Raw genomic sequence first — 25852 nt, forward strand, 5'->3', positions numbered from 1 at the left:
TGGGCTGCAGGTTTCGCTGCGCCACTGGGGCTGCCCTAGAACTTTTAATTTATAGTATTCTAATTCCATGTTTGTTATATAAAATCTCCTATATACTTATGTGAAAAGATTATACTTGTTGGAAAAATGGTAGACTCTTTTCTCAAGAAATTTGTAGAGTAGTATGGTTATTATCTTCCCTTTTATTTTTTATTTATTATTTTATTAAGATTTTATTTATTTATTCATGAGAGACATAGAGGCAGAGAGAGAGGCAGAGACACAGGCAGAGGGAGAAGCAGGCTCCATGCAGGCAGCCCGACGCGGGGCTCGATCCCGGGACTACAGGATCACACCCTGGGCCGAAGGCAGGCGCTAAACTGCTGAGCCACCCAGGGATCCCCTATCTTCCCTTTTGAAAATTTTTGTTTGCATTAGCTACATTTTTTCAAATGATCAAATATAGCAATGATCTCCAAACAAAACTTGCAAATTTTTATGTCCAAAATTAAAAAAAATTTCCAATATTTTTCATTATTGATATAACAATGAAAGGTTCACATAGCAATTATTTTATCAGTGACCATGTAATAAAATATTCCTACATGCTAAACTTGCAAGAGTTTAAAGTACAGTGATCTAATAAAGAATTCTTTTCTCTGAAAATCAAAACAAGACTGAATATAAAAATGCAACTACTTCATTGTTATAATTGTTATTTTCATAAAATATAATGAAGGAGCTCTGGTATTTCACAATGTTTTCAATTAGTAAGAATGTTAACTCACATTTAATAATAACATTTCTATTTTATTGAACTGACCTTAATAATGTCTAACAAAGTTATACACATAATAAATACCTAGTCTATTTTATTGAATTGAAAAGGGTACAGTTTCTGTTGTTTGTAAAGTAAAAGACCATAAAAAGATACTATGTTTTTGAATATTTAATTACCTAACCTTCATTTAACCGAAAGTTTAACAATTTGAGTATATAGGAATATATTGTTACATCGTCATCAATAATTGCTACATAAATAAAAGTACATGTTATAAATGAGCAATGTAAAATGTTAGGGTGATTTAAGGTTGTTTCTTGTTTGAAAATAACAAATAACATTGGTAATATTAGTTTGGGTACCATCATGACATTTGTACATTTGAATAAATTAACCTAAGAAATAAAAAATCCTAAACCATATGCCATAATATCAAGCACAAAATGAAATGATAAATAATGAATGATTGGTTTTTGTTTGTTTTTTGAGGGGGGTTTGGGGCTTGGGTTTTTTAAAAAAGTTTTTATTTAAATCCAGTTAGTTACCATATGGTTTAATATTAGCTTCAAGTGTACAATTTCACACCTCAATACAAAAAAAATAATAACAAAAAACCACTTCCATACAACACCTGGTGCTTATCACAAAAAGTGCATTCCTTAATCCCCATCAGCTATTTAACCCATTCTCCCACTTGCCTCCCCTCTGATATTCATCAGTTCTCTGTAGTTGAGTCTGTTTCTTGAAGAAAGAAAAATTGAATGATTGTTACTTCCCAATTTTATAGTTATATTCTATTAAAGAAAGTTTTAACTAGCATCAGAAAAAGGTATTCCCAACTCTACCATGTTTTGAGCATTTCTGAGTCTGGGATATGTCTAAATAGTTTTTGCCCATTTAAAAATATTGTTTCTATCTACTAGTTTAACAGACTATGAAAGTGTAGCAATTAGCCATATAACATTTATAGAAAAATAATTTTACTTTTTAGCTGAGTAAAAAGATATGCTCAACATTAAAGAAGAAAAAAAGATAAATATGACTTGTATTTCCACCACCCAGAGATAATAACTGCTAACATTTTGGTGTGTGTCCTTCCAGATTCACATATGAACAAATACATATATGTATTTTTTTAAATAAAAATTAGTTCATATCACACATTTTTATTAAAAAAATTTAGTATAATATACATAGAAAACAAGCTGGCTTTTTGAAATCTACAATTATAGGATTTATTTTTTTTAAGATTTTGTTTATTTATTCATGAGAGACACAGAGAGAGAGAGAGAGAAAGAGAGGCAGGGACATAGGCTCCCATGCAGGGAGTACCATATGGGACTTGATCGAGGACTCCAGGATCATGCACAAGCCAAAGGCAGACACTCAACCACTGAGCCACCCAGGCATCCCTATAGTTGTAGGGTTTAATATATTTTTAAAAGTTAGCCAGGAACACTAATACATTCATTGAATTATCTATTTATTTGAAATGCCACTTTTATCATAAATTACTATATGCGTACTATTAAGTGGAAAACTTTTTTCCTCACTTTCTGTGACTCTTTACAGAGGGAATTTGAGCTAAATTAACAGCCTGATCTCTCTATGTCCCTCATTCACTCATTGCCAGAGAAAAAGTGATTAATCCTATAGGAGAGTTTAGGAGAAGGAATTGCGCTCAGCCACTTCTGGGTTCTTTTATTAGGTCTCTTCAAGCATGCTTTCTGGTCTGTTCTCACTCCTAAAAAAGTCTGTGCTTGTCTAGCTGTGCCAATTATGGCTGGTAGGAAGGAAGAAATGGCAAGTCCCTAGCGCTGCAGATTTGAGGTTACATTTTTTTCAGTATCTTTATCAGTAATAAGGCTAATACTTGATTTCCATCTCTCTGACTCCTGAATCTCTTTCAATTTCATCCCAAATCAGGCAAAGAAGACATGTGATTTTTTTTTTTTTTTACTGATCCATAAGACTTTAATACTTATTTGGTCTATATTGTAATTTTTAATATTAACTTTCATTATTTTTAATAATTTTTTTCTGTGAAAAATATATCATGCGCATAAGAGTGTATAATACATATATGTGTAGTGTGAACAGTTACTACCATGTACTCACCAGCCAGGATAAGAAATAGAACATCTCCAGGTACTTAGGAGCCCTGGATGCTCTTCTATCTGGCCCTCTCTTTCTAGCTACCTCCAACAGAAGTAAATCCACTTTCCCTAACTTCTTTTTTTTTTTTTTTTAAGATTTCATTTATTTATTTATGAGAGACACACAGAGAGAGAGAGGCAGAGATACACGGGGAGGAAGAAGCAGTTTCCCTTTTAGGAGCTTGATATAGGACTCAATCCCAGACCCCAGGATCATGCCCTGAGCTAAAGGCAGATGCTCAACCACTGAGCCACCCAGGCATCCCTCCACTTTCCCTAACTTCTGGATAGGTCATTCTCTTGCTTTGTTTTAAGGTTTTTCTCCTGTGGTAGATGCTGTTGGTGCCCTGCCCATATCTATTACACATTACCTCTTACTAGCCAATCTCCAACTGCCAGCATCTATATTGCTTTGCTTGGGGCCATCTTTGGCCACCAAGGCCACTTTGATGTCCACAAATTTGGCCTAGAATGCCAACAAACTAACAAGTCCATAAGCCTTCAAACAATGATTTAGAAAGTTGGAGCATGGGATCCCTGGGTGGCGCAGCGGTTTCGCGCCTGCCTTTGGCCCAGGGCGCGATCCTGGAGACCTGGGATCGAATCCCGATTCCCACATCGGGCTCCGGGTGCATGGAGCCTGCCTCTCCCTCTGCCTGTGTCTCTGCCTCTCTCTCTCTCTCTCTCTCTCTCTCTCTGTGACTATCATAAATAAATAAATTAAGAAAAAAAAAAAAAAAGAAAGTTGGAGCATGACAAAAATAACTCTGACTCCCAGAGTTCTCTAACAGTATTAAACTCCAGTTAACCAAAGAGGTAATTTGTCAGTATAACCTCTGTCAGCTACCTACCCTTTCTTATTTCACTTACTCTCCTACCAATGTTTCTTAGGATCACCTCCAAAATAAACGATGTGCACTCTGAACCTTTTTTCAGAGGTTTCTTCTTGGAAAACTTTTGAAGTTCAGAATCCATACGCACATAAGGCTCTCCAACATATACATATCTACACAATATATTGTCTAGTTTTAAAAATTGGAAAGTTAAAAAAAATTGGAAAGTTAATGATCATATGGTTTCACTCATATGTGGAATATAATAGTGAAAGGGATTATAAGGGAAAGGAGGGAAACTGAGTGGGAAAAACTAGAGAGGGAGACAATCCATGAGAGACTCCTAAATCTGGGAAACAAAGGGTTATGGAAGGGGAGGTGGGTGGGGGCATGGGGTAACTGGGTGGCAGGCACTGAGGAGGGCATTTGTTGGGATGAGCACTGGGTGTTATACTGTATGTTGGCAAATTGAATTTAAATTTTTGAAAATCTATAAGACATTTTCAAAATAAAAACAATAAAATAAAATAAAAATTGGATAGCAAACACTATCACAGATGCATAAAAAAAAAAGAACAAAATCACCACTATTAAATGAAGACTACTAAAGGAGGACTCTCAGGAGAAGATCATGAGAACATTCTGGGTCATATTCTGATTTCAGCCTCCCTGAGAGTTTACAAGAGCCACTAATGATGAAATCACATAGTGAGACCATGAATATGTCCTTGGAAACATAGAACTTAATCCACTGAGGTACCTAACAAGCTAGGCATTGAATGTCCAATGAAAGTAATGTCAGGTAAGTGGGCAGCTCTGTATTTTCTGCTCCCCATGGCTTTTGGGCTGCTCTCAGGGTAAAACAGAACATGTATGTGCAGTGAAGTGAATTTCCTCAACTTATCTAAGAAAGCCACAGGAAAGGAGAACAGAAGTACATTACCAATGGTAAAGGCAAGCTAGATATAAAAAAAAAAAATCGGCAGATTCAGCTGAGCATTCTATCCAATTCCATTTACAAATGCATCAAAAAGAATAAAATATCTAGTAATAAACTTAACAAAAGAGGTGAAAGAATTGTACTCTAAAAATTTATCTAGGGCAGCCTGGGTGGCTCAGCAGTTTAGCACCTGCCTTCAGCCCAGGGCATGATCCTGGAGTCCCGGGATTGAGTCCCACATCAGGGTCCCTGCGTGGAGCCTGCTTCTCCCTCTTCCTGTGTCTCTGCCTCTCTCTCTCTCTCTCTCTCTCTCTCTGTCTTTCATGAATAAATAAATAAAATCTTTAAAAAAAAAGGAAAGGAAAATCTTGTGCATTGTTGGTGGGAATGTAAATTGTTGCAGCCACTATAGAAAACAGAAAGAAGTTGTTCAAAAAGTTAAAGATATAATTATCAGATGATCCGGCAATCTTGCTTCTGGGTATTTATCTGAAGAAAACAAAAACACTAACTCAAAAAGATACCTGTACCCTCATGTTCATTGCAATATTACACATAATCATCAAGACACGGAAGCAACCTAAGTGACCCTTTATGGATACATGGATAAATGAAATATCACATGTACACACACACAAATCTTACCCAGCCATAAAAAAAAGAAGGAAATCTTGCCAACAATATAGATGGGACTTGAAGGCATTATGCTAACCGAAATAAGTCAAACCAAAAAAAAGGCAAATATCATATGATCTCTAAAAAACAACCAAAAACAAAGAAAGAAAAAAAAAAAACCCAAGTTCATGAATACAGATTGATGGCTGCCAGAGATCAGAGAATAAATGGTGAGTGAAATGGGTTAAAAATTATGAACCTCCAGGTCTAAAATAAATAAGTCATGGGGATGTAAAGTACAACATAGTGAGTATAGTTAGTAACACTATGTTGTGTATTTTAAAGTTGCTAAGAGAGTAGGTCTTAAAAATTCTCACCACACATACACAAAAAAAGAGCAATGCCTGGGTGGCTTAGTGGTGGAGCATCTGCTTTCAGCTCAGGGTGTGATCCTGGGGTCTGGGATCAAGTGCCGCATTGGGCTCCTTGCAGGGAGCCCGCTTCTCCCTCTGCCTATGTCTCTGCCTCTCTCTCTGTGTGTGTCTCTCACAAATAAAGAAATAAAATCTTAAAAAAAAAAAAGTGTTGTATAGTGGTGAGGACTTCTCTATGATTGGGTCCCCTGGAGTTTTAAACTCTCAGACTTGTTCACAATGAACCTTCAGCAATTTATCAATTATAGTTCAGGTTTTCTATCCTAGACTTATTGCAGTAAACATTTCACAATATATCTATGTCATATGCCTGAAACTAATATAATGTTACATGTCAATTATATTTCAATTAAAAATTAAATTGAATTTAAAAGAATAAGAGCAGAAATCAGTGAAATTGAGAATAGGAAACCAATAGAGAAAATCAATGACACCAAAAACTGGGTTTTTGAAAAGATGAATAAAAGCAATAAACCTCTAGCCAGAATAAGAAAAAAAGTATTACTATCATAAATGAAAGAGAGCACATCTCTACAGATCCCATGGACATTAAAAGAATAGCAAAGGAATACTATGAACAAGTATATGCCCACAAATTTAATAATCTTGATGAAATTCAGGATTAATTCATTGAAAGACACAATTTGCCAAAATTTACACAAGAAGAAATAGACAACATGAATAGGCCTATATCAACTAAAGAAATTAAAATTTAAAAAAAGAAATGGAATTGATTACTAATAACTTTCCAAAACAGAAAATACCAGGCTCAGATGGATTCACTGCTAAATTCTATCAGTCATTTAAGGGAAAAAATTATACCAATTTTATACAATCTTTGTCAGAGGATAGAAACAGAGAGAATACTTTCTAACTCATTCTTTGAGGCCAACATTGAATACCCCAAGGCAGACAAAAACATTTCAAAAAACCTCCAAAAAAAAAAAAAAAAAAAGCTGACAACTCTCAAAGAATATAGATGCAAAATCTTCAATACATAAAAGCAAATCAAATCCAACAATGTCTAAAAAGAATTATACTCCAAACCAAGTGGAATTTATCACAGATATGTACAATTACTTTAACATTCAAAAATTAATGCAATCTGTCAGACCAGTAGTCTATGAAAGAAAAATACATGACTGTATCAATAAATTCAGAAAAAAGGCATTTGACGAAATCAAATATCCATGCATAATAAAAACTTTCAGTAAACTAGAAATAGAAGGGAACTTCCTCAACTTGATAAAAACATCTACAAAAAAGCTACAGCTAACATACTTAGCCTTCCCACTATCAGAAACAAGGCAAGGATATCTCCTCTCACCACTTTTTTTCAACACCATATTGGAAGTCCAAGTTAATGCAATAAGACAAGAAAAGGAAACAAAATACAGATTGGGAAGGAAGAAAGGAAGCTGTCTTTGTTTATAGATGATATGTTAATGCATATAGAAGATCCAAAAGAATGCACAAAAACTCCTAGAACTAACAAGTGATTAAAGAAAGGCTACAGAGCACCTGGGTGGCTCAGTCAGTTAAGTGCCTTCAGCCTGGGTCAAGATCCCAGGGTCCTGGGATTGAGCCCCATGTCAGGCTCCCTGCTCAGTGAGGAGACTGCATCTTCTCCCTTTGCCCCTCTCCCTCCTGCTGCCCATGGTCTCTTGCTTACTCTCTGTCAAATAAATAAATAAAAATCTTTAAAAAAAGAAAGTAAGGTTGAAGGATATAAGATTAATATACAAAAAGCAATACAAAATTCCTTTCCTAAATGTTGGCAATGAACAAGTGGAATTTGAAATTCAAAACAATACAATTTAATTAGTGCCCCAGAAATGAAATAGTTAGCTATGAATCTAACAAAATATGTACAAAATCTATATGAGGAAAACTATAAAACTTCAAAGAACAAAATTAAAGAAAGACAATAAATGGAGAGACATTCCATGTTCACGTTTAGGAAGATTCAGTATTGTCAAAATATCACTTATTCCCAAACTGATCTATAGATCAATGTATTCTCAATTAAAATCCCAGCAAGTTATTTTGTGAATATCAACAAGCTGATTCTAAAGTTTATACTCGAAGAAAAATAAAGCTGAAAGACTAGCACTCCCCAACTTGAAGATTTACTATAAGTCTACAGCAATCAAGACAATGTGATATTGGTGAACAAATAGAAAAATAGTTCAAGGGAACAGAACAGAGTTCAGAAATAGACCCACATGATATTAGTCAATTGATCTTTGACAAAGAAGCAAATACAATGGAACAAAGATAAGTCTTTTCGAGAAATGGTACTGGAACAACAGGATATCCACATGTAGAAAAATGAATTTAGATGCAAATCTTATATCCTTTACAAAAATTAACTCAAAATTGATTATAGACCTAAAAGTAAAAAGTGAAACTATGAAAATCCTAGAGGATAACATGGAATAATATCTAGATGACCTTGGGTATAATAATGACTTTTTAGATAGAAGACCAAAGGCATGATTGTTAAAGCAAAAATTGATAAGCTGAACTTTATTAAAATTAAAAATGTCTGTTCTGTGAAAGGCAATGTCAAGACAATAACAAGATCATACTGGAAGAAATCATTTGCTAAAGGTACATCTGATAAAGTACCGTTGTCCAAAATATACATGTATTTCTTAAAACTCTATAAGGGAAAAAAATAACCTAATTTAAAATGGTCTAAGGAGCTTAACAGACACTTCACCAAAGATATACAGATGACAAATATTATACGAAAATATGCTCCACATAATATGTCTGTCATCATGGAATACAAATGAGAACAACAATGAGCTGCCACTGCATACCTATTAGAATGGCCAAAATCTGGAACACTGACAACAAGAAATCTTGGTGAGGACATGGAGCAACAAGAACCCTCCATTATTACTGACAGGAATGCAAAATGGTACAATCACTTTGGAAGAAACTTTGGCTGTTCCTTACAAAACTAAAAATATGCTTACCATATGATTCTGCAATATGTTCCTTGGTATTTACCCAAAGGAACTGAAAGCTTATTATGTCCACACAAAAACCTGCACACAGGTGTTTATATCATCTTTATTGGTAATTGCCAAAACTTAGAAGCAATCAAGATACCCTTTGGTAGGTAAATAGATTCGACTTTATCCTCTCCAGAGAGAAACTTCTGGCATCTGCTATAGTAGAAGAGAGGAATTTGCTCAAAGCATGTATCTCTGCTTGACTCCTTTTTATAACTCAGTAACATTTCATCAAATATATGTTACACATTATGTTTATCCATTCATCCATTTGTGGACATCTTGCTTGTTTCCATTTGTTGAGGATAAATATTGTTGCCATGAATAAGCATGTACCTGTATTTGAGGGCCTATTATATATATGTATACATTTAGGAATGGAATTGCTGGGTCATATGATAATTTGATTGTTCCTCAAACTATTAAAACTGGTTTTCATGGCAGGGGCACCATTTTGCATTGCAACTGGCTGTGTATATTGGCTCCAATTTCTCAACATCCTCCTTAACACTTTTTTCCATTTTTAATTATAGTCATTTTAATGGGTGAGAACTGATAACTCGTGGTTTTGATTTGCATTTCTGTAATGAATAACGATGTTGAACACTTTTCATGTGCTTGTTGGCAATATGTATACATTCTTTGAAGAAATGTCTAAGTCCCAATTTTCTTAGTTTCCTTTTTGAAATGTTCATTGACAGTGTATAAAAATACAACTGAAATTTGTGTGTTGATTTTGTATTCTGAAATTTTGCTGAACTTATCTATTAACTCTAGTAGTTTTTGTGTGAATTCTTTAGGATTTTCTATGCTTAAGATCGTGTTATCTCTGAATAAAGATACTTTTATTTCTGATTTTTTTTTTGGATAGACATAGAGAGAGAGGCAGAGACACAGGCAGAGGGAGAAGCAAGCTCCATGCCCGGAGCCCCACGCGGGACTCGATTCCCAGACTCCAGGATCGCGCTCTGGGCCAAAGCCAGGCGCCAAACTGCTGAGCTACCCAGGGATCCTCTTCCTTTCTGATTTAGAGTCTTATTTCCTTTTCTTGCCTAATCGCCTAGGACTTCCAGTACAATGATGAATAGAAGTTGAGAAAGCAGTCTGGATAGAATAGATTTTATCTATTTTATCCTTATCTTGTTCTTGATTTTATGGGGAAAGCCTCTAGTTTTTCACCATCGAGTATAACATTAGCTGTGGGGTTTTTATAAATGCCATTTATCAGATTGGAAAAATTCTATTCCTAATTTTTGAATATTTTTATCATACGACTATGTTTATTACAGTGATTGACATGTATGTTGAATCACCCTTGCATCATTGGGATAAATCCATTTGATCATAGTGTATAATCCATTTAAGGTGCTGCTGGTTCAGTGTAGTAGTATTTTATTGAGGATTTTTGCATCCATATTCATAAGGAATATTGGTATTAGTTTTCTTTTTTATGGTGTCTTTGTCTGGCTTTGGTATCGGAGTAAAGCTGGCTTCATGATTTGTGAGTGTTCTCTTCCATTTTTCGGGAAAATTATTTTTTGAAGGGTTGGTGTTGCTTCTCCTTTAAATGACTGGTAGAATTCACTAGAGGAACCATTTGGTCTTGGAGTTTTCTTTTCAAGATTTTATGTATTTATTTGAGAGAGAGAGAGAGCGCGCGCAAACGTTGGGGGAAGGGCAGAGGGAGACGCAGGAGCAGACTTCTCGCTGAGCAGGAAGCCTAATACCAGGCAGGGTTCCATCCTACCCCTGAGAGATCATGACCTGAGCCAAAACACAGATTCTTAACCAACTGAGCCATCCAGGAGCTCCTGGGATTTTCTTTGTTAGGAAGGTTTGATTATTAATCCAGTCTCTTTACTTATCATAGCTCTGTTCAGATTTTATATTTCTTTTTGAGTCAGTTTTGACAAGTTGTGAGTTTCTAGGAATGTGTCCATTTCATTTAGTTATCTGATTTATTGATATACAGATGTTAATTTTTTATGATCTATTTTATTTCTGTAAGGTCAGTAGTAACGTCCCCACTTTCACTTCTCATTTAGTAATTTGAGCGTTTTCTTATTCTTAGTCTAGTGAAAATTTTGTCAGTTTTGCTGATCATTTCAAAGTACCAACTTAGTTTCACTGATTTTTCTGTTTATTCTTTTTGCTTATCTCCATTCTAATCTTTATTATTTTCTTCCTTATGTTGGCTTTTGGTTTAGTTTTATCTCCTTTGTCTCATGCCTTAAGGTGTAAAGTTATTGATGTGAGATTTTTATGATTTTTTTTTATTGAAGTATAGTTGATATATAATGCTACATTAGTGTCAAATGGAGATCTTTTTAAAATGTATCTACAGCTATAAATTTCTCTCTAAGCACTACTTTCACTATATCCTATAAGTTTTGTTATGTGGTATTTTCATTTTCATTCATCTTAAATTATTTTCTTACTTCCCTTGTGCTTTTAAAGAGTGTGTTATTTAATACCCAAATATTTAAAAATTTTCCAGTTTTCCTTTTGTTATACATTTTTTGTGTCATTTCATTGTGATCAGAAAAGATTTCAATTTTTAAAATGTTATTATCTCTTTTTTTGTGGCCTAACATAATGGTGTATCATGGAGAGTTTTCCATGTGAACTTGAGAAAAAATTGTGTATTCTGCTGTTGGGGATGGTGTGTACTGTATATATATATGTTATATCTAGTTTATATTATTATTATTCAAGTCCTCTATTTTCTTTTTGATAATCTGATTATTCAGTCCATTACTGACAGTGGGGTACTGAAGACTCAACTCTTTGTGTAGAACTATTTCTCTCTTTAATCCTGTCAATATTTGCTTCATATATTTGGAGGCTCTCTTGTTAAGTACACGTATGTTTATAATTGTTATATCTTCTTTATGTATGAAACCTTTTATCAATATATAATGTTCTCTGTCCCCTGTAACAATTTTATATAAAGTCTACTATGTCTGATGTTAGTAATGCCATCTCACCTTTCTTTGGTTGCTATTACAACTTTCACTTTACATATTTTTGTCTGTGGATCTAAAAGTGAGTCTCTTGTTAGACAGCATATACTTGGATCGTGTTTAGTTGTTTTTTTTTTAATCCATCCTACCAATATCTGCCTTTTAATTGGAGAGTTAAATCCACTTATTTAAAGTAATTATTGCTCAGGAAGGACTTCTGCCATTTTTCTTTTTCTTCTTTATGTCTTATGTCTTTGTTCCTCAATTTTTCAATTACTGCCTTCTTCTGTTTACTTGATTTTTCAATAATGTTCTGCTTTGATTCCTTTCTAATTTTATTTTTTTCAATTTTTAAGTTATTTTCTTGGTGATCGCCATGGAGATTACAAGTAATTTCTTAAAATTTTAACAATCTATTTTTTGAAGATTTTTATTTTTTTCGTAAGAGACAGAGAGAGAGAGAGAGAGATGGAGAGAAAGATTGGCAGAGACATAGGCAGAGGGAGAAGCAGGCTCCATGCAAAAAGCCCAATGTGGGACTTGATCCTGGGACTCTGGGATCACACCCTGAGCCAAAGGCAGACACTCAACCGCTGAGCCACATTAAGCCACATTGTTAAGGCATCCCTTAACAATCTATTTTGAATTAATACTACCTTCCTTTAATAGTATACAAGAACTCCTATACGGTTCCATTACATCCACTTTATGTTGTCACAAATTACATCTTTATACACTGTGTACTCATTAGTATAGATTTATAATTATTGTTTTATGTATTTATTTTAAATTATATTGCAAATAGAGGAGATACAAACCAAAATTACAATACTGGCTTTTTTTTTTTTTTTTTTAAGATTTTACTTATTTATTCATGAGAGACACAGAGAGGTAGAGACGTAGGCAGAGGGAGAAGCAGGCTCCGTGTGGGGAGCCTGATATGGGAGTAAATCCCAGGATCCCAGGATCCCAACCTGAGCCAAAGGCAGACACTCAACCACCGAGCCACCCAGGCGCCCACAATACTGACTTTTGTATTTACCTATGTAGTTACCTTTACCAGTGCTCTTTGTTTCTTCATATGTCTTCAAGTTTCCAACTGTTGTCCTTTCATTTCTGCCTGAAGGATTCCCTTTAGCATTTCTCATAAGGCTATTCTACTAGTGATGAATTGCTTTAGCTTTTTGTTATCTGGGAGTAGCTTAATTTATCCTTCATGGGAATATATTTGATCTTAATTATTTAATTTCTTTATCATGAGAATTATTAGAAGGATATAGACTTCTTGTTTGATAGTTCTCTTTCATCTCTTTAAGTATGGCATCCCACTGACCTCTGGACACCATGGTTTCTGCTGAGAAATTGAGTGTAATCTTACTGAGGATTCCTTGTACCTGAGTCACTTTTTTTTTTTCTGCTTTCAAGATTCTTTCAAAATTTAGTTATAATGTGGCTGACCTAAGTGTAGATCTGTTTGTTTATCCTTTTTGGGGTTTGTTGAGTGTCTCAAATGTCCAGATTCATGACTTTAATCAAGTGTTGGAAGCTTTTTGGCCATTATTTCCTTAAATTTATTTTGTTCCCCTCCATTTCTTTTTCCTTCTATCATTCTAAAATTCCCTTTATGTGTATGTTGGTATGCTTGGTGGAGCCCCATAGGTCCTTTGAGCTGTGTTCACTTTTCCTTACTCTTCTTTCTTTCTGCTCCTCAGCCTATATTATATTAATTGACCTGTTTTTTAAGAATTGCTGCCAGCTCAAATCTGCCATAAATACCTCTAGCGAGTTTTTCCATTTCAATTATTGTACTTTTCATCTCCAGAATTTGTTTTTTTAAATAATTCCTATCTCTTTATTCATATTTTTTGTTTGTACATCATTTTGGTTTGCTTTAGCTCTTTGCCCACAGTTTCCTTTAGCCTTATCAGAATATCGAATACAGGGATCCCTGGGTGGTGCAGCGGTTTAGTGCCTGCCTTTGGCCCAGGGTGCGATCCTGGTGACCCGGGATTGAGTCCCATGTCGGGCTCCCGGTGCATGGAGCCTGCTTCTCTCTCTGCCTCTCTCTGTAACTATCATAAATAAATAAAAATTTTAAAAAAAGAATATCTAGTACAATTGATGTAAAGTCTTTGGATAATAAATACAATGTACTTCCACTGAGAGAGTTTCTGTTAATTTCTTCTTTAAACAGGCCTTACTCTCTTATTTCTTTCTATCCTTTGTAATTTTTTGAGAACTGAACATTTTGAATATAATAGTGTGGTAAATCAGAATCTTCTTGGTCCTTGGGTTTTGTTTTGTAGTATGCTGTGTGAGTCCTAGTTTGTTTGCTTAGTGATGTTTCTAAAGTATTTTTATAAAGACTGGATTCTTTGTCATGTATCATCTTTGAAGTGTTTGATCTTTGGCTTTTGGTCAGCAAGTGTCCTGACAGAGATTTCTTTGAACACTTGAATTCCTCCCCCATCAGAAAAAAAGGAGAGCAAAGAGAAAAGAAAAAGAAAGGAATAGAGAAACAAAGGGGGGAGGGAAATCTCCTGGTCTTTGTAGATTGAGTCTGTGTTAAGGTATTCTTTTAATGCTTAGCCAGGCTGTTTACAAGTATGCCTTAGCCTTCATTTCCTGCTTGTACTGAGCCTAGAGATCAGCGAGAGGTGAAAGATTAGGATCTTTTCAGGTCTCTTCTGAGCATGCGTCCTGCCCTATGTATGCACATGACTTTCTAAATTTCCCTGTACATGCAAGCCTTTTTCAGTATCTTAATTTCCCAAAGAAGCTTCCTCCCTAGCTTTTTCTCTCACGCTTTCAGTGTGTTTCTTGTTTGATTCCCTCTAAGAGAGATGAGTTGTTCATTTGCCTTTCAATATTTGTGGAGAATGCACTATGCACAGCTGCTTTACCACCTGAGAGAGCTCTGAATTTAAAAATGAAGATTAAAAAAAAAAAAACACACACCAGACAAGTGCTCTGTGTTAGTCCTTTAGGTAGCCTCCCAGATGGGTTCAAAGAGAGAAACCAACCCACTGAGAATAAGGTCTGCTCTGTTCCCTCTGGAACCAAAAGCCAGAAGGCAGACTGCTATCTTTAAGACCAACACCATACTGGGGAGGAGAGTATGGCAAGAGTGAGTAAAGATGCCACAAAGCTTTCCATTCATTATAAGTTGCCCTTTTTTTGATCTAGTACTTGCTTAGAAGTTTGTCTATTTTAATCTTTCAAAAGAACTAGCTTATAGTTTTGCTGAGTAACAAAGGCCATTAAAATTAAAAACTTTCTTCTAATTACCTTTTAAGTCCTACTTCACAGATTGTTCACTATACAGGATTGTTAATTTATAAACATAGAAAAAAAAAACAATAAGTGTAGTAAAGGACTGTCTGAGGGTATTCCTGTGTGCCATGCCAGCTGAGTGACCTTGGCAAATTAGCTAACTTCTCTTCACTTGTTTCTTCCTCCAAAAATGGAGAGTAACAACAGTATGTATTTCATAGGGTTGTTGTGAGAATTAAACCAGTTAATTTACGTGAAAGGCCTAGAATAATGTCTGGCACATTTTAAATATTATTAGTTGTGGTTGATATTCTTTGTGAAAAAGCAGTTTCTCTAAATATTTCATAAACATTTGAAGAGTATAAAATTGCATGAAAGAGTTTCTATAGAAATTAAAAATGGTAATTATGTTACCGAAATCTTCTATATTTATGTTTATTACTCAGCATTTGTCATATTCTAAAAGCTATAGATCACCCATCTACCATTGCAATTTGGCCAAAGTATTTCTATCTTTGCTTTATATGTTTCAACATTTATTTGTTAACTGACAGACTCAGAAAATGTACATTAAAATACGGTAGTTTATCAAGAAGAATAAAATATAAATTACCTTTGTCTTCTTTTATGATTTTGTCACATTGAACATCTTTATTCTTTGGTGCTCCATTAATAGTCTGCATCATCCTTTCAACATATAAGTCATTACCTAATCTATTTCTACAAAGGGTCTCGTAATTCTTGTTTCTCCGACTATAAAAAATAAAGTATATTCAACTCATTAATAAAAAATATTACCACAGATATTATCTCTTTATATTATGTTTTCTCTTTAAACTTACCTTTCTTAATGTGGATTACATCAAACATGAAGCGAGAGTTCAAAAAACTCCTGAGGAAAAGATGGCACTGAACTACCTCCAAAGGATTCTATTTACTATACCTCTCAGCATCCTTGCTACTTTCAATGTCTACAGATAAGTTTTATGAACTTTTCTATAAACACTGAAAGCTATACATTTCCTTCAAAGTACTACATCTGTGTCATCCTGTGGGTATCATTTTCATAATTATTTAATTCTGAGTATTTCTTAAATTTCCATTATGATTTCCTCCTTGATTCATGAGGAATTTAGAAAATGTGCTTTTTAAACTTCCAAATGTGCATGTGACTATGTATCTATATTTTTATTGAAATTGTGTTATTAATTTTAACTTAATTATATTTGTGGCCAGAGAATTTAGTTTGTCTGATACTATTTCTTGGAAATTTTTGAAACCTTGCTTCATAATCTTGTGTGGGGATAATTTTTGTAAATGTTCTGTTTGTGCTTGAAAAGAGTGTATGTTCTGTAATTGTTTTTTTTTTATTTTTTTTTTGTTCTGTAATTGTTAAATGCTGAGTTGTGATTATTAAATTATGTTTTTGGTTCAAATCTTTTATATGTATGTGAACTTTTTATCTGAAAGACATACAGTAATTGAGAGGCATGTTTAAATCTCCTACTTTAATAGGATACTTATCAAGTTTCTAGTTTCTGCTTCATATATATTGAGGTTATTTTATTAGGAGTATTCAAAATTAGAATTATTTTTACCTTCCTGTCATTATGAAGTGAACTTCTTTGACCCTAATAATGCCATTGGTTTAATTGTTTGCCTGTGGATGATATGCTTTTTTTTTCTTCTGTTTTTAAAATCTTCTTTTAATATTTGATATTTTGGAGTATCAGTACAACACACTTAGTCCATTTCTTTTTTGTGCTTATTTATATATTTATTCCTATTTCTGAGACATTATGTCTTTTAAGAGCTTGAGAAAGTCCTTACTCTTTTTTTTTTTTTTTTAAAGATTTTATTTATTTTTTCATGAGAGACACAGAGAGAGAGAGAGAGAGGCAGAGGGAGAAGCAGGCTCCATGCAGGAAGCCCGATCTGGGACTTGATCCCAGGACCCCAGGATCACATCCTGAGCCAAAGGCAGATGCTCTAACACTGAGGCACCCAGGCATTTCTCTCTCATACTTTATATCACATTTTTCTGTCCAATGTTTATTTTGTTTAATTTATCCAGATCTATGCTTCAATTTATTAAATCTCTGTTCAATTATGACTTCTTTAAATTTAATGTTTACTTTTTAATTTCAACAATTATGTAAACATACTCTATTTTAGAGTTCTTTTTAGATGTTTTTGCAAATATGAGTCATCATTTTTAGTGAGGTGTTAAACCTTTTATTTAAATATTTCACGTATATGTTATATTCTATGTCTCACAATATAGCCCTAATAATATCTCAGTATCCACAGTCATCATGATGTAGATCTAGGGTTTGTTATTTCTTTTAATTCTCATTCATAATGTCTTCTTTATTGGTTTGGTGTGTTTCTACCAAACTCAATCTGAGGGAATTTTTTAAAAAGATTTTATTTATTTATTCATGAGAGACACATGGAGAGAGACAGAGACAGGCAGAGGGAGAAGCAGGATCTCTGTAAAGAGCCCCATGCGGGACTTGATCCTAGGACCCTGGGATCACGTGCTAAGCTGAAGGCAGAGGCTCAACCGCTGAGCTACCTAGGTGTCCCAATCTGAGAGAATCTTAAGACCCTAAATGGGATGTGCTTTCCGTCAGAGAAAATTTGTGTTTGCTTATGATAGTAGTTATAAGACCTGGGATCACTTGAGAAAACTGAAATCCTTTTAATGGTCTTTGAGGAGGACCCAAGATTTAACAGACTCTAGATGCATGTGCTAATTTTGACATTTTTTTTAAAGATTTTATTTATTTATTCATGAGAAACACACAGAGAGAAGCACAGACACAGGCAGAGGGAGAAGCAGGCTCCATGCAGGGAGCCCGATGTGGGACTTGATCATGGGACTCCAGGATCACGCCCTGGGCCAAAGGCAGGTGCCAAACCTTGAGCCACCCAGGGATCCCCTAATTTTGACATTTGCTTCTAGCATCTCTCCCTCTCTGATTTCAGATCACTTATCTGTCCATTTGTTATTCAGAGGAAGGCAAATTATCAGAGATAAAGAGGGACATTACATAATGATAAAGGGGTCAATTCTCTCAAAAAGGCATAAACGATCATTAACATGTATGTGTCTAACCACAGAGCTTCAAAATACACAAGGCAAAAACTAATGATTTAAATTTATTAATAAGGAGAAATGGAAAGTCTGCTCTGATACAGTAATTTCAGTTATTTTCCCATTACATATTTTTCCTTCTTAAGTTTTAAATATAAAAATGTCAGTCCTTTCTTAAAAAGAAAGAAGTCCTTTCCTTTTAAAGATTATGGTAAAGCAATGGGTTCTTCCAGTAGAAAAAAGAAGGCATATACAACATAAACACTTTACATATCATTTCAAAGGGCACATATGTAACTTTATATATAATTTCACCAAGCACATATGCCACCAATATTTATCCATGAATCCCCCAAAACAGAAACAAGAATAAGAACCTCTGACTTAGCACTTAAGTTGCAGAAGCAAATAAACAATTGATCCATACATACAGTAGTTTCTCAGCTTCTTCAGATTCCACAGAAATCATGATGGTTGGTAGGTTAAAAAATCTCAGTGTTTCCGTCTCTGTGAGTGTTATCTCTATGGTCTTTTGTAGGTCTTCTTTTGTTACAACTTTTTCAGGTGTTGCCCTTACAACTCGTAAATCTAAAATACATGACTTAATAAGAATCATTTATTAATTGTTATTTTCAATTTTCATTTTACCAAAACATCATGATGGATCATACATTGCAGATGGCTTTATGTGGTCAAAGAACATGTTGTGAGATATATTCAATCGCTCCAAAACTGGAGGAGATTATAATAATCCAATAATCCTCCTGTCTCCCTCTGATAGGATGATCTTCCATGATGTAACAGACACTGCTGAATGCCTAAATTTTCATTGCTAAGGCTTTCTCCCTTCCCTTGCTCTTTGCATTAAGAAAATCAAGCGTTTAGGTTTCCTAGCCTCTCTTGAAGCTGGGGGTGATAAGAGAGAGTTCTGGCCAGTAAGATAACAGCAGAAATATATAGGAAAGAAGGTGGCTCCTGGGAAAACTTTTACTTTCCTGATAAATAAAGGTGCTACTGCCTTTCTGCCTCTCTCTGCCTTTACTGTAGATATATACTCAGAGCTGAGGTAGATATTTTGAGACCATGAAGAAAAAGCAAGAAGCAAAGTGTTAAGGAAACAGAATAGCAGCGCTGCCAATCCAGAGTCTGACAATTAAGCCACAAAATCAAATCTAAAATCTACCCTCTAAGATCCTTTAATATGAGAAAAATAGGTGATTGTTTAAGCTAATGGTAGCTGGGTACTGTTACTTGTTAGAGTATTCCTTACATATCTTAACACCAAAGATCTATCAAGCACTTTTCCCACTTTATGAATACTTATATTAACCCTTCATTATCATCTGAGGAAGAGACACCCTTGCTGCACTCCAAGGCGAATGTTCCTCAAGGAGGTACCCATTTCTTCCAGCACTTTTGATCATCCATTATTTCACCATTCTTCTATTTTCATTTTCATAATCCTTTAGCTCATATTTTATGCTCTGCCTGGAAGGAGCCACTCCTATTTGTTTTCCTGACAAATTACTAATCATTTTTTAAAACCCAGTTCAAAACTCAATAATGTTCTCTGTGAACTCTTTTTTTTTTTTTTTCCCATCTCAGAGGTGCGACTTTCAAAGTGCTCCCATCACATTCTGCTTATGTCCTATTAGGGCACTGATCACAGTGTATCAGAATGACTTGTCTCCTGAGTTAGAAGCAGAATACTTCTAAAGCAGGATCTGTGGTTCCTGAGGCTGGTGGTTCAGGAATCACCTTGGGAACTTTACTACTACCCTGGTAATTCTCATGTAGCTACTCCTTAGGTCAGAATTTGGGAATCATTGCCATAGTTCTTTTGTCTCAAATACTTGACAAATAATAACCACATTTGCTAAAGAAATAATAGGCTGTTACTGAAATAAATTATAATATTTTCATTACCTGTAAAACTAGTCAGTTTTTCCCGTTTATACGAAGGTTCTTCTAGGTCTTCTGCTATTGATTCAGTAGTAGATACACTTGATTTAGTAACTGTACTGCTTCCTAAAACTGACCTTCAATAATGAAAACATGATTCTTTTATTTAGATGTTCTCATGGGTAATTAAATGTATAAATAATAACATTATCATGTTGAGAAATAAAATATACTATAATCACGTAAGAAAAATTGATAAAAATAAACTACTTCTTTAAACACTGAGTTGGTTTGTAGTGTTCCTGAAGTAAAAAGTCATTATAAATGTATTTTAGAGATAAAATATGTCAAACCTATGTTTAAAGTGCTTCGATGGGCTCCCAATATATTTAGTATGAAAAGCTAAAGTACAGTCTACCTATCCAGTCTCTCCATCTTCATTATCACTCTTCTCTTCCCCATTCTCCTCAATCTTGTGGTGCTCTCTTATTTTACAGCCTCAGCCTGGAACTTCTTTTCACTTTTTACTAATTATTTGTCCATCATTCAAATCTCATCTTAACTGTGATTTATTCAATTTTATAAGATTTGAATAAAAGAAAATGTATACACTGGTTGGGAAAATCAATACATCAAAGAATACAAAAATAATTTATTTAAACATATGAACTTAATATTCCTTAATGATATTATATACTTTTTTTCCCTTTGTATTTATAAGTCCAACTGTCCTCCAAAAGGGTAGGTTCAATTTACTGGAATATTCTTTGTTTTATAGAGCATTCCTACAGCTACCGTATGCAAATTTGGAGACAGACACTCGAATGACATATTTTCTCCTAAGATTTTGTTCTTAATTACACACTAAAATATTTCCCAATAATCTTTAGATTATTTTAGGACATACTGTTTTATTATTGCATAGATTGAACTTCTCTATTGTAAGCATTACTAAAATTTCAGTAAGTGTCTACATACAAAATACATGCATAACATTTCCTTTATAAAAAAATTATGAGACAAAAGAGAAATCAAACCCTAGCAGAACAGGGATTTTCATGGAAGAATGAGGGGGTGGGACAGGGAGAAGGAAAGCTATTTCTTCCCATAAATTGCAACATAAAAGAAATTGAAGAAATATGTTCTGTGGTATGTGATGCTAGCCCCACCTTTTGATTCCTCAGGACATCCTTAGTAAAATCTATATATTTTCTCACAAATGTTTTGGTATGTCAGGGAACTCTTAAGTTATGCAAAGCTGTACATCTAAGTAAAACATGAGGAGAACATAGATATGACACACTAACGTAGAGTGGCATTGGGAGACCGAAGACAACATCTAAATTACATATATGCAATATGAAAAGAGTACATATGATGTGAAACAGAATATTAGAATAATATACTCTACCTTGTAAACTGCCCTAATATACTAGGATTTAATGTATTCTGATAAAGGCTATAGGAAGATATATAGTCTGATGCATATGATCCTTCTTGTGATGTCAGTAGTTTATTTGGTTTAGCTGTACCCATATGTGGGTCTGGACGGTAAAGAGGTCGGGGAGTAACATCATCTCCTTGTGGATTAATTACCTGTGGAAAATGGTAATTTAAAATGAAATAAGTTAAAAAGAAAAAAGGATTTCTGAGTAACAGGTCCTAGAAAATAGAAATAAAAGTAGGGGATCCCTGGGTGGCGCAGCGGTTTGGCGCCTGCCTTTGGCCCAGGGCACGATCCTGGAGACCCGGGATGGAATCCCATGTCGGGCTCCGGGTGCATGGAGCCTGCTTCTCCCTCTGCCTGTGTCTCTGCCTCTCTCTCTCTCTCTCTGTGACTATCATAAATAAATAAAAATTAAAAAAAAAATAAAAAAAATAAAAAAAAGAAAAGAAATAAAAGTAGTAGAAAAATGAATACATTGTTTGTAGCATGGAATGAATACGAAAAATTGAGTGAAAGATTTTATTCTTAAAAAATTTCTTAACTAGGCATACTTTTAAAAAGCGTCTTATTCATGTTTTTACCTCTATGCAAGTAATATTATTAATTTTGAGGGAATTCAAAAAGAAAAATAATTCACCCAGATTGTTAATATTTTTGTAAATTTAATTTCTTATGTATAAGCTTTAAAAAGCCCACATTTATTCATTCAATATTTTATTAGAAAATATTTCCCAATTTTTACATATTTTTGTTTTTGCCAATTCTTAATCTTTTCCATTTTGAAATTTAACACATACAGAAATACAGGTCTTACATTCAAGTTTTTAATCCATTTTTAGTTAGTTTTTGTATATAGTATATGTGGTCCAACTTCATTTTTTTGCACGTGCCTTTCCAGGTTTTCTAACTCTACTTATTGAAGATAGTGTTTTTCACCAGTGTATATACCTTGCTCTTTCATTGTAAATTAATTGACCATATATGTGTGTATTTATTTTGGGGCTATTTAGTTCCATTGATCTATGCGTTTATATACAAATACCATACTGTTTTAATTATGACAGTCCTGTAATATAGTTTGAAATCAGACTGGCTGATGTCTCCAGCTTTATTCTTTTCTAAGATTGCTTTAGCTATCTATAATCCTTTTAATATATTGTTGAATTTCATTTGTCAATATTGTTTAGGGTTTTGTATCTATGTTCATTGCAGATATTGGTGTGTAATTTTCTTTTCCTGTGGTGTCCTTGTATAGTTTTGGTATTAGAGTAAGGCTGGCGTCATAAAATGAATTTGGAAGAGTTTCCCCCTCTTCCTTTATTGGAAAAGTTTGAGATGGATTGATATTAGTTCTTTGAATGTTTGCTATAATTCACCAGTAAAACTGTCTGGTCGTAGACTTCTGTTTGTTGGGAGGTTTTTGATTAGTGATTCAATCTCCTTAATAATAATTGGACTGTTCAGATTTTCTATTTCCTCATAATTCAATTTCGATTGGTTGTTCATTTCTAAGGAATTATACATTTCTTCTAAGTTGTCTAATTTGTTGGCATATATTTATTCATAATATTCTCTTATGATCCTTTGTATTTCTGTAGTATCAATTGTAACATCTCTCTTTTTAAATTTTTAAAAATTTATTCATGAGAAGCAGAGGGAGAAACAGGCTCCCTGCAGAAAGCCTGATGTGGGACTTGATCCAGGACTCCAGGATTACATCTTTTTTTTTTTTTTAAGACTTTTATTTATTCACTCATGACAGACACACACACAGAGAGAGAGAGAGAGAGAGAGAGGCAGAGACACAGGCAGAGGGAGAAGCAGGCTCCAGGCAGGGAGCCAGACGTGGGACTGGATCCTCGGTCCCCAGGATCACACCCCAAGCCAAAGGTGGCGCTAAACCACTGAGCCACCGGGGCTCCCCCCAGGATCTCATCCTGAGCCGAAGGCAGGCTCTCAACCACTGAGCCACCTAGGCATCCCTCTCGTTTGTTTTTGATTTTATTCATTTGAACCTGGTTTTGTTTATTTGAATCTCTTTTTTTTTTCTTGGTGAATATAAAGATTTGTCAACTTTATCTTTTCAAAGAACCAGCTTTTAGTTTCATTGATCTTTATTGTCTTTTCAGCCTCTAGTTCATTTATTTCTGCTCAAATCTGTTATTATTTTACTTCCACTAACTTTGGGCTTCACTTATTCTTTTTCTAGTCATTTGTTTCTTGAGATAGGTATCTCTATGAACTTCCCTTTTATAACTTCTTCCCTTTTATAACTTCCCTTTATAACTGCATCCCACAAATTTTGGTATATGTCCACTTTCATCTGTCTCAGGTATTTTTTTAATTTCTCTTTTGATTTCTTCTTTGACCCATTAGTTATTCAGTAGCATCTACATATTTTTTAACTTTCCAATTTTCTTTGTGTAATTAATGTCTAGTTTTCTAACTTTGTGGCTGGGAATGGTGTTTGATATGATTTCAATTCTTTTTTTAATTAAGACTCATTTTGTGGCCTAACATGTGAGCTATCCCGGAAAATATTCCATGCGTACTTGAGAAGGATCTGTATTCTGTTGCTTTTGGTTGGTATCATCCTCTCTGGGGCTCCATTCATTTTCTTCATTCTTTTTTTCCCCACTCTTGTTTTTGGGTTGCATAATCTCTATAGATCTATCCTCAAGTTTGCTAATTCTTCCTTCTGTCAGTTAAAATCTATTATTTATCTCTGCTAGTGAATTTTTAAAGGTTTGACTAATGTACTTTTCTACTCCAGAATTTCCTTTTGGTTCTTTATAATTTTTTCTCGTGCAACTCAGAAACTGAATTTTATCTGATTAATTTTAATTGAGATATAACTGATACATAAGATTGTACCCACTTTAGGTATACAACATAATGACTTGATGTATGTATGTATTGCAAAATGATTACAATAAGTTTATTTAGGGCAGCCCGGGTGGCTCAATGGTTTAGTGCCGCCTTCAGCCCAGGGCGTGACCCTGGAGACCTGGGATCAAGTCCCACATCGGGCTTCCTGCGGAGAGCCTGCTTCTCCCTCTGCCTGTGTCTCTGCCTCTCTTTCTCTCTGTGTCTCTCATGAATAAATAAAATCTTTAAAAAATAATATTTATTAAAAATCCATTACCTCAAGGGCATGTAGGTGGCTCAGTTGGTTAAGTGTCTGACTCTTGATTTTGGCTCAGGGCATGATCTCACGTGTTGTAACACTGAGTCCCGCATCAGGCTCTGTGCCCAGCAGACAGTCTGCTTAGGGAGTTTCTCTCTTTGTCCCTTCCCTCACTTACTCACTCTCTAAAATAAATTAAAAAATAAAATCCATCACGTCACATAGTTACAAAATTATTTTTTATTATGACGAGAACTTATTTTTTTAAAGATGTTATTCATTTTGGAGAGGGAGAGAGAGAGAAAGCCCTGGATGGGGAGGAGAGGCAGAGGGAGAAGAGAATCCCAAGCAGACTCCATGATGAGTGGGGAGCCTGTCTCAGGCCTGATCCTGGGACCCCTGAGCTGAAATCAAGAGTTTGCTGGCCAAACAACTGTGCCACCCAAACACTCCATGGTGAGAACTTTAAAAAATTTTTTTTTATTTTTACCTTTTTAAAAAGATTTTTATTTATTCATGAGAGACAGAGAGAGAGAGAGAGAGAGAGAGAGGCAGATACCACATCTTCTTTATCCATTCATCAATTGATGACTAATTCAATAATGCTGCTATAGACATTATGGTGCATGTATCCCTTTGAATTAGTATTTTTGTATCCTTTGGACAAATACCTATGAGTGCAATTGCTGGATTGTAGAGTAGCTCTATTTTTAACTTTTTGAGGAAACTCCATACTGCTTTCCAGAGTGGCTGCACTGGTTTGTATTTTGAACAGTACATGAGGGTTTCTCCACATGCTTGTCAAAAACAGTTGTTCCTTATTTTGTTGATTTTAGCCATTCTGACAACTGTGAGGTGATATCTCCTGGTAGCTTTGATTTATATTTCCCCAGTGATCAGTGATGTTGAGTCTCTTTACTGATTTTTTTCTGAATTGGATGTGACAGTCATCATGCTTCCTTTTACTACTTTAATCATGGTTTCTTTAGTCCTATGAAGACATTTATAAGGACTTCTCTTAAAACTCTTTTTGTTAAGTCTAACATCTGCTTCTTCCCACAGTGTCTATTGCCTTTTTTTTTTCTTGAGTATAGGTCATATTTTTCTATTTATTTGTATGCCCTATGTTTTGTTGGAAACTGGAGATTTTAGATAACATATTGTAGTAACGCTAGGTATTGCTATCTCCGTCCTTTCTAAAACTTGTAATTTCTATTTGTTTATTTGTTTGATTACCTAGATCACTTTGTGAGATCTATTTCCCCATAAAGGGTTG

General features: G+C 34.6%; 1 protein-coding gene across 1 annotated transcript in view; it reads right to left on the reverse strand.

The window, feature by feature from the left end:
• The window catches only part of DNAI4 (dynein axonemal intermediate chain 4), a 99637-nt gene that overhangs the window by 49022 nt on the left and 24763 nt on the right, over positions 1 to 25852 (reverse strand). Inside the window, 4 exon segments of the mRNA XM_077892201.1 lie at positions 15614 to 15753; positions 18532 to 18688; positions 20027 to 20139; positions 21414 to 21598. Coding sequence (XP_077748327.1) covers positions 15614 to 15753; positions 18532 to 18688; positions 20027 to 20139; positions 21414 to 21598 — 595 coding nt within the window.

The sequence above is a fragment of the Canis aureus genome, chromosome 3 (genome assembly GCF_053574225.1).
Source record: "Canis aureus isolate CA01 chromosome 3, VMU_Caureus_v.1.0, whole genome shotgun sequence".
In the NCBI taxonomy this organism is placed as follows: domain Eukaryota; kingdom Metazoa; phylum Chordata; class Mammalia; order Carnivora; family Canidae; genus Canis; species Canis aureus.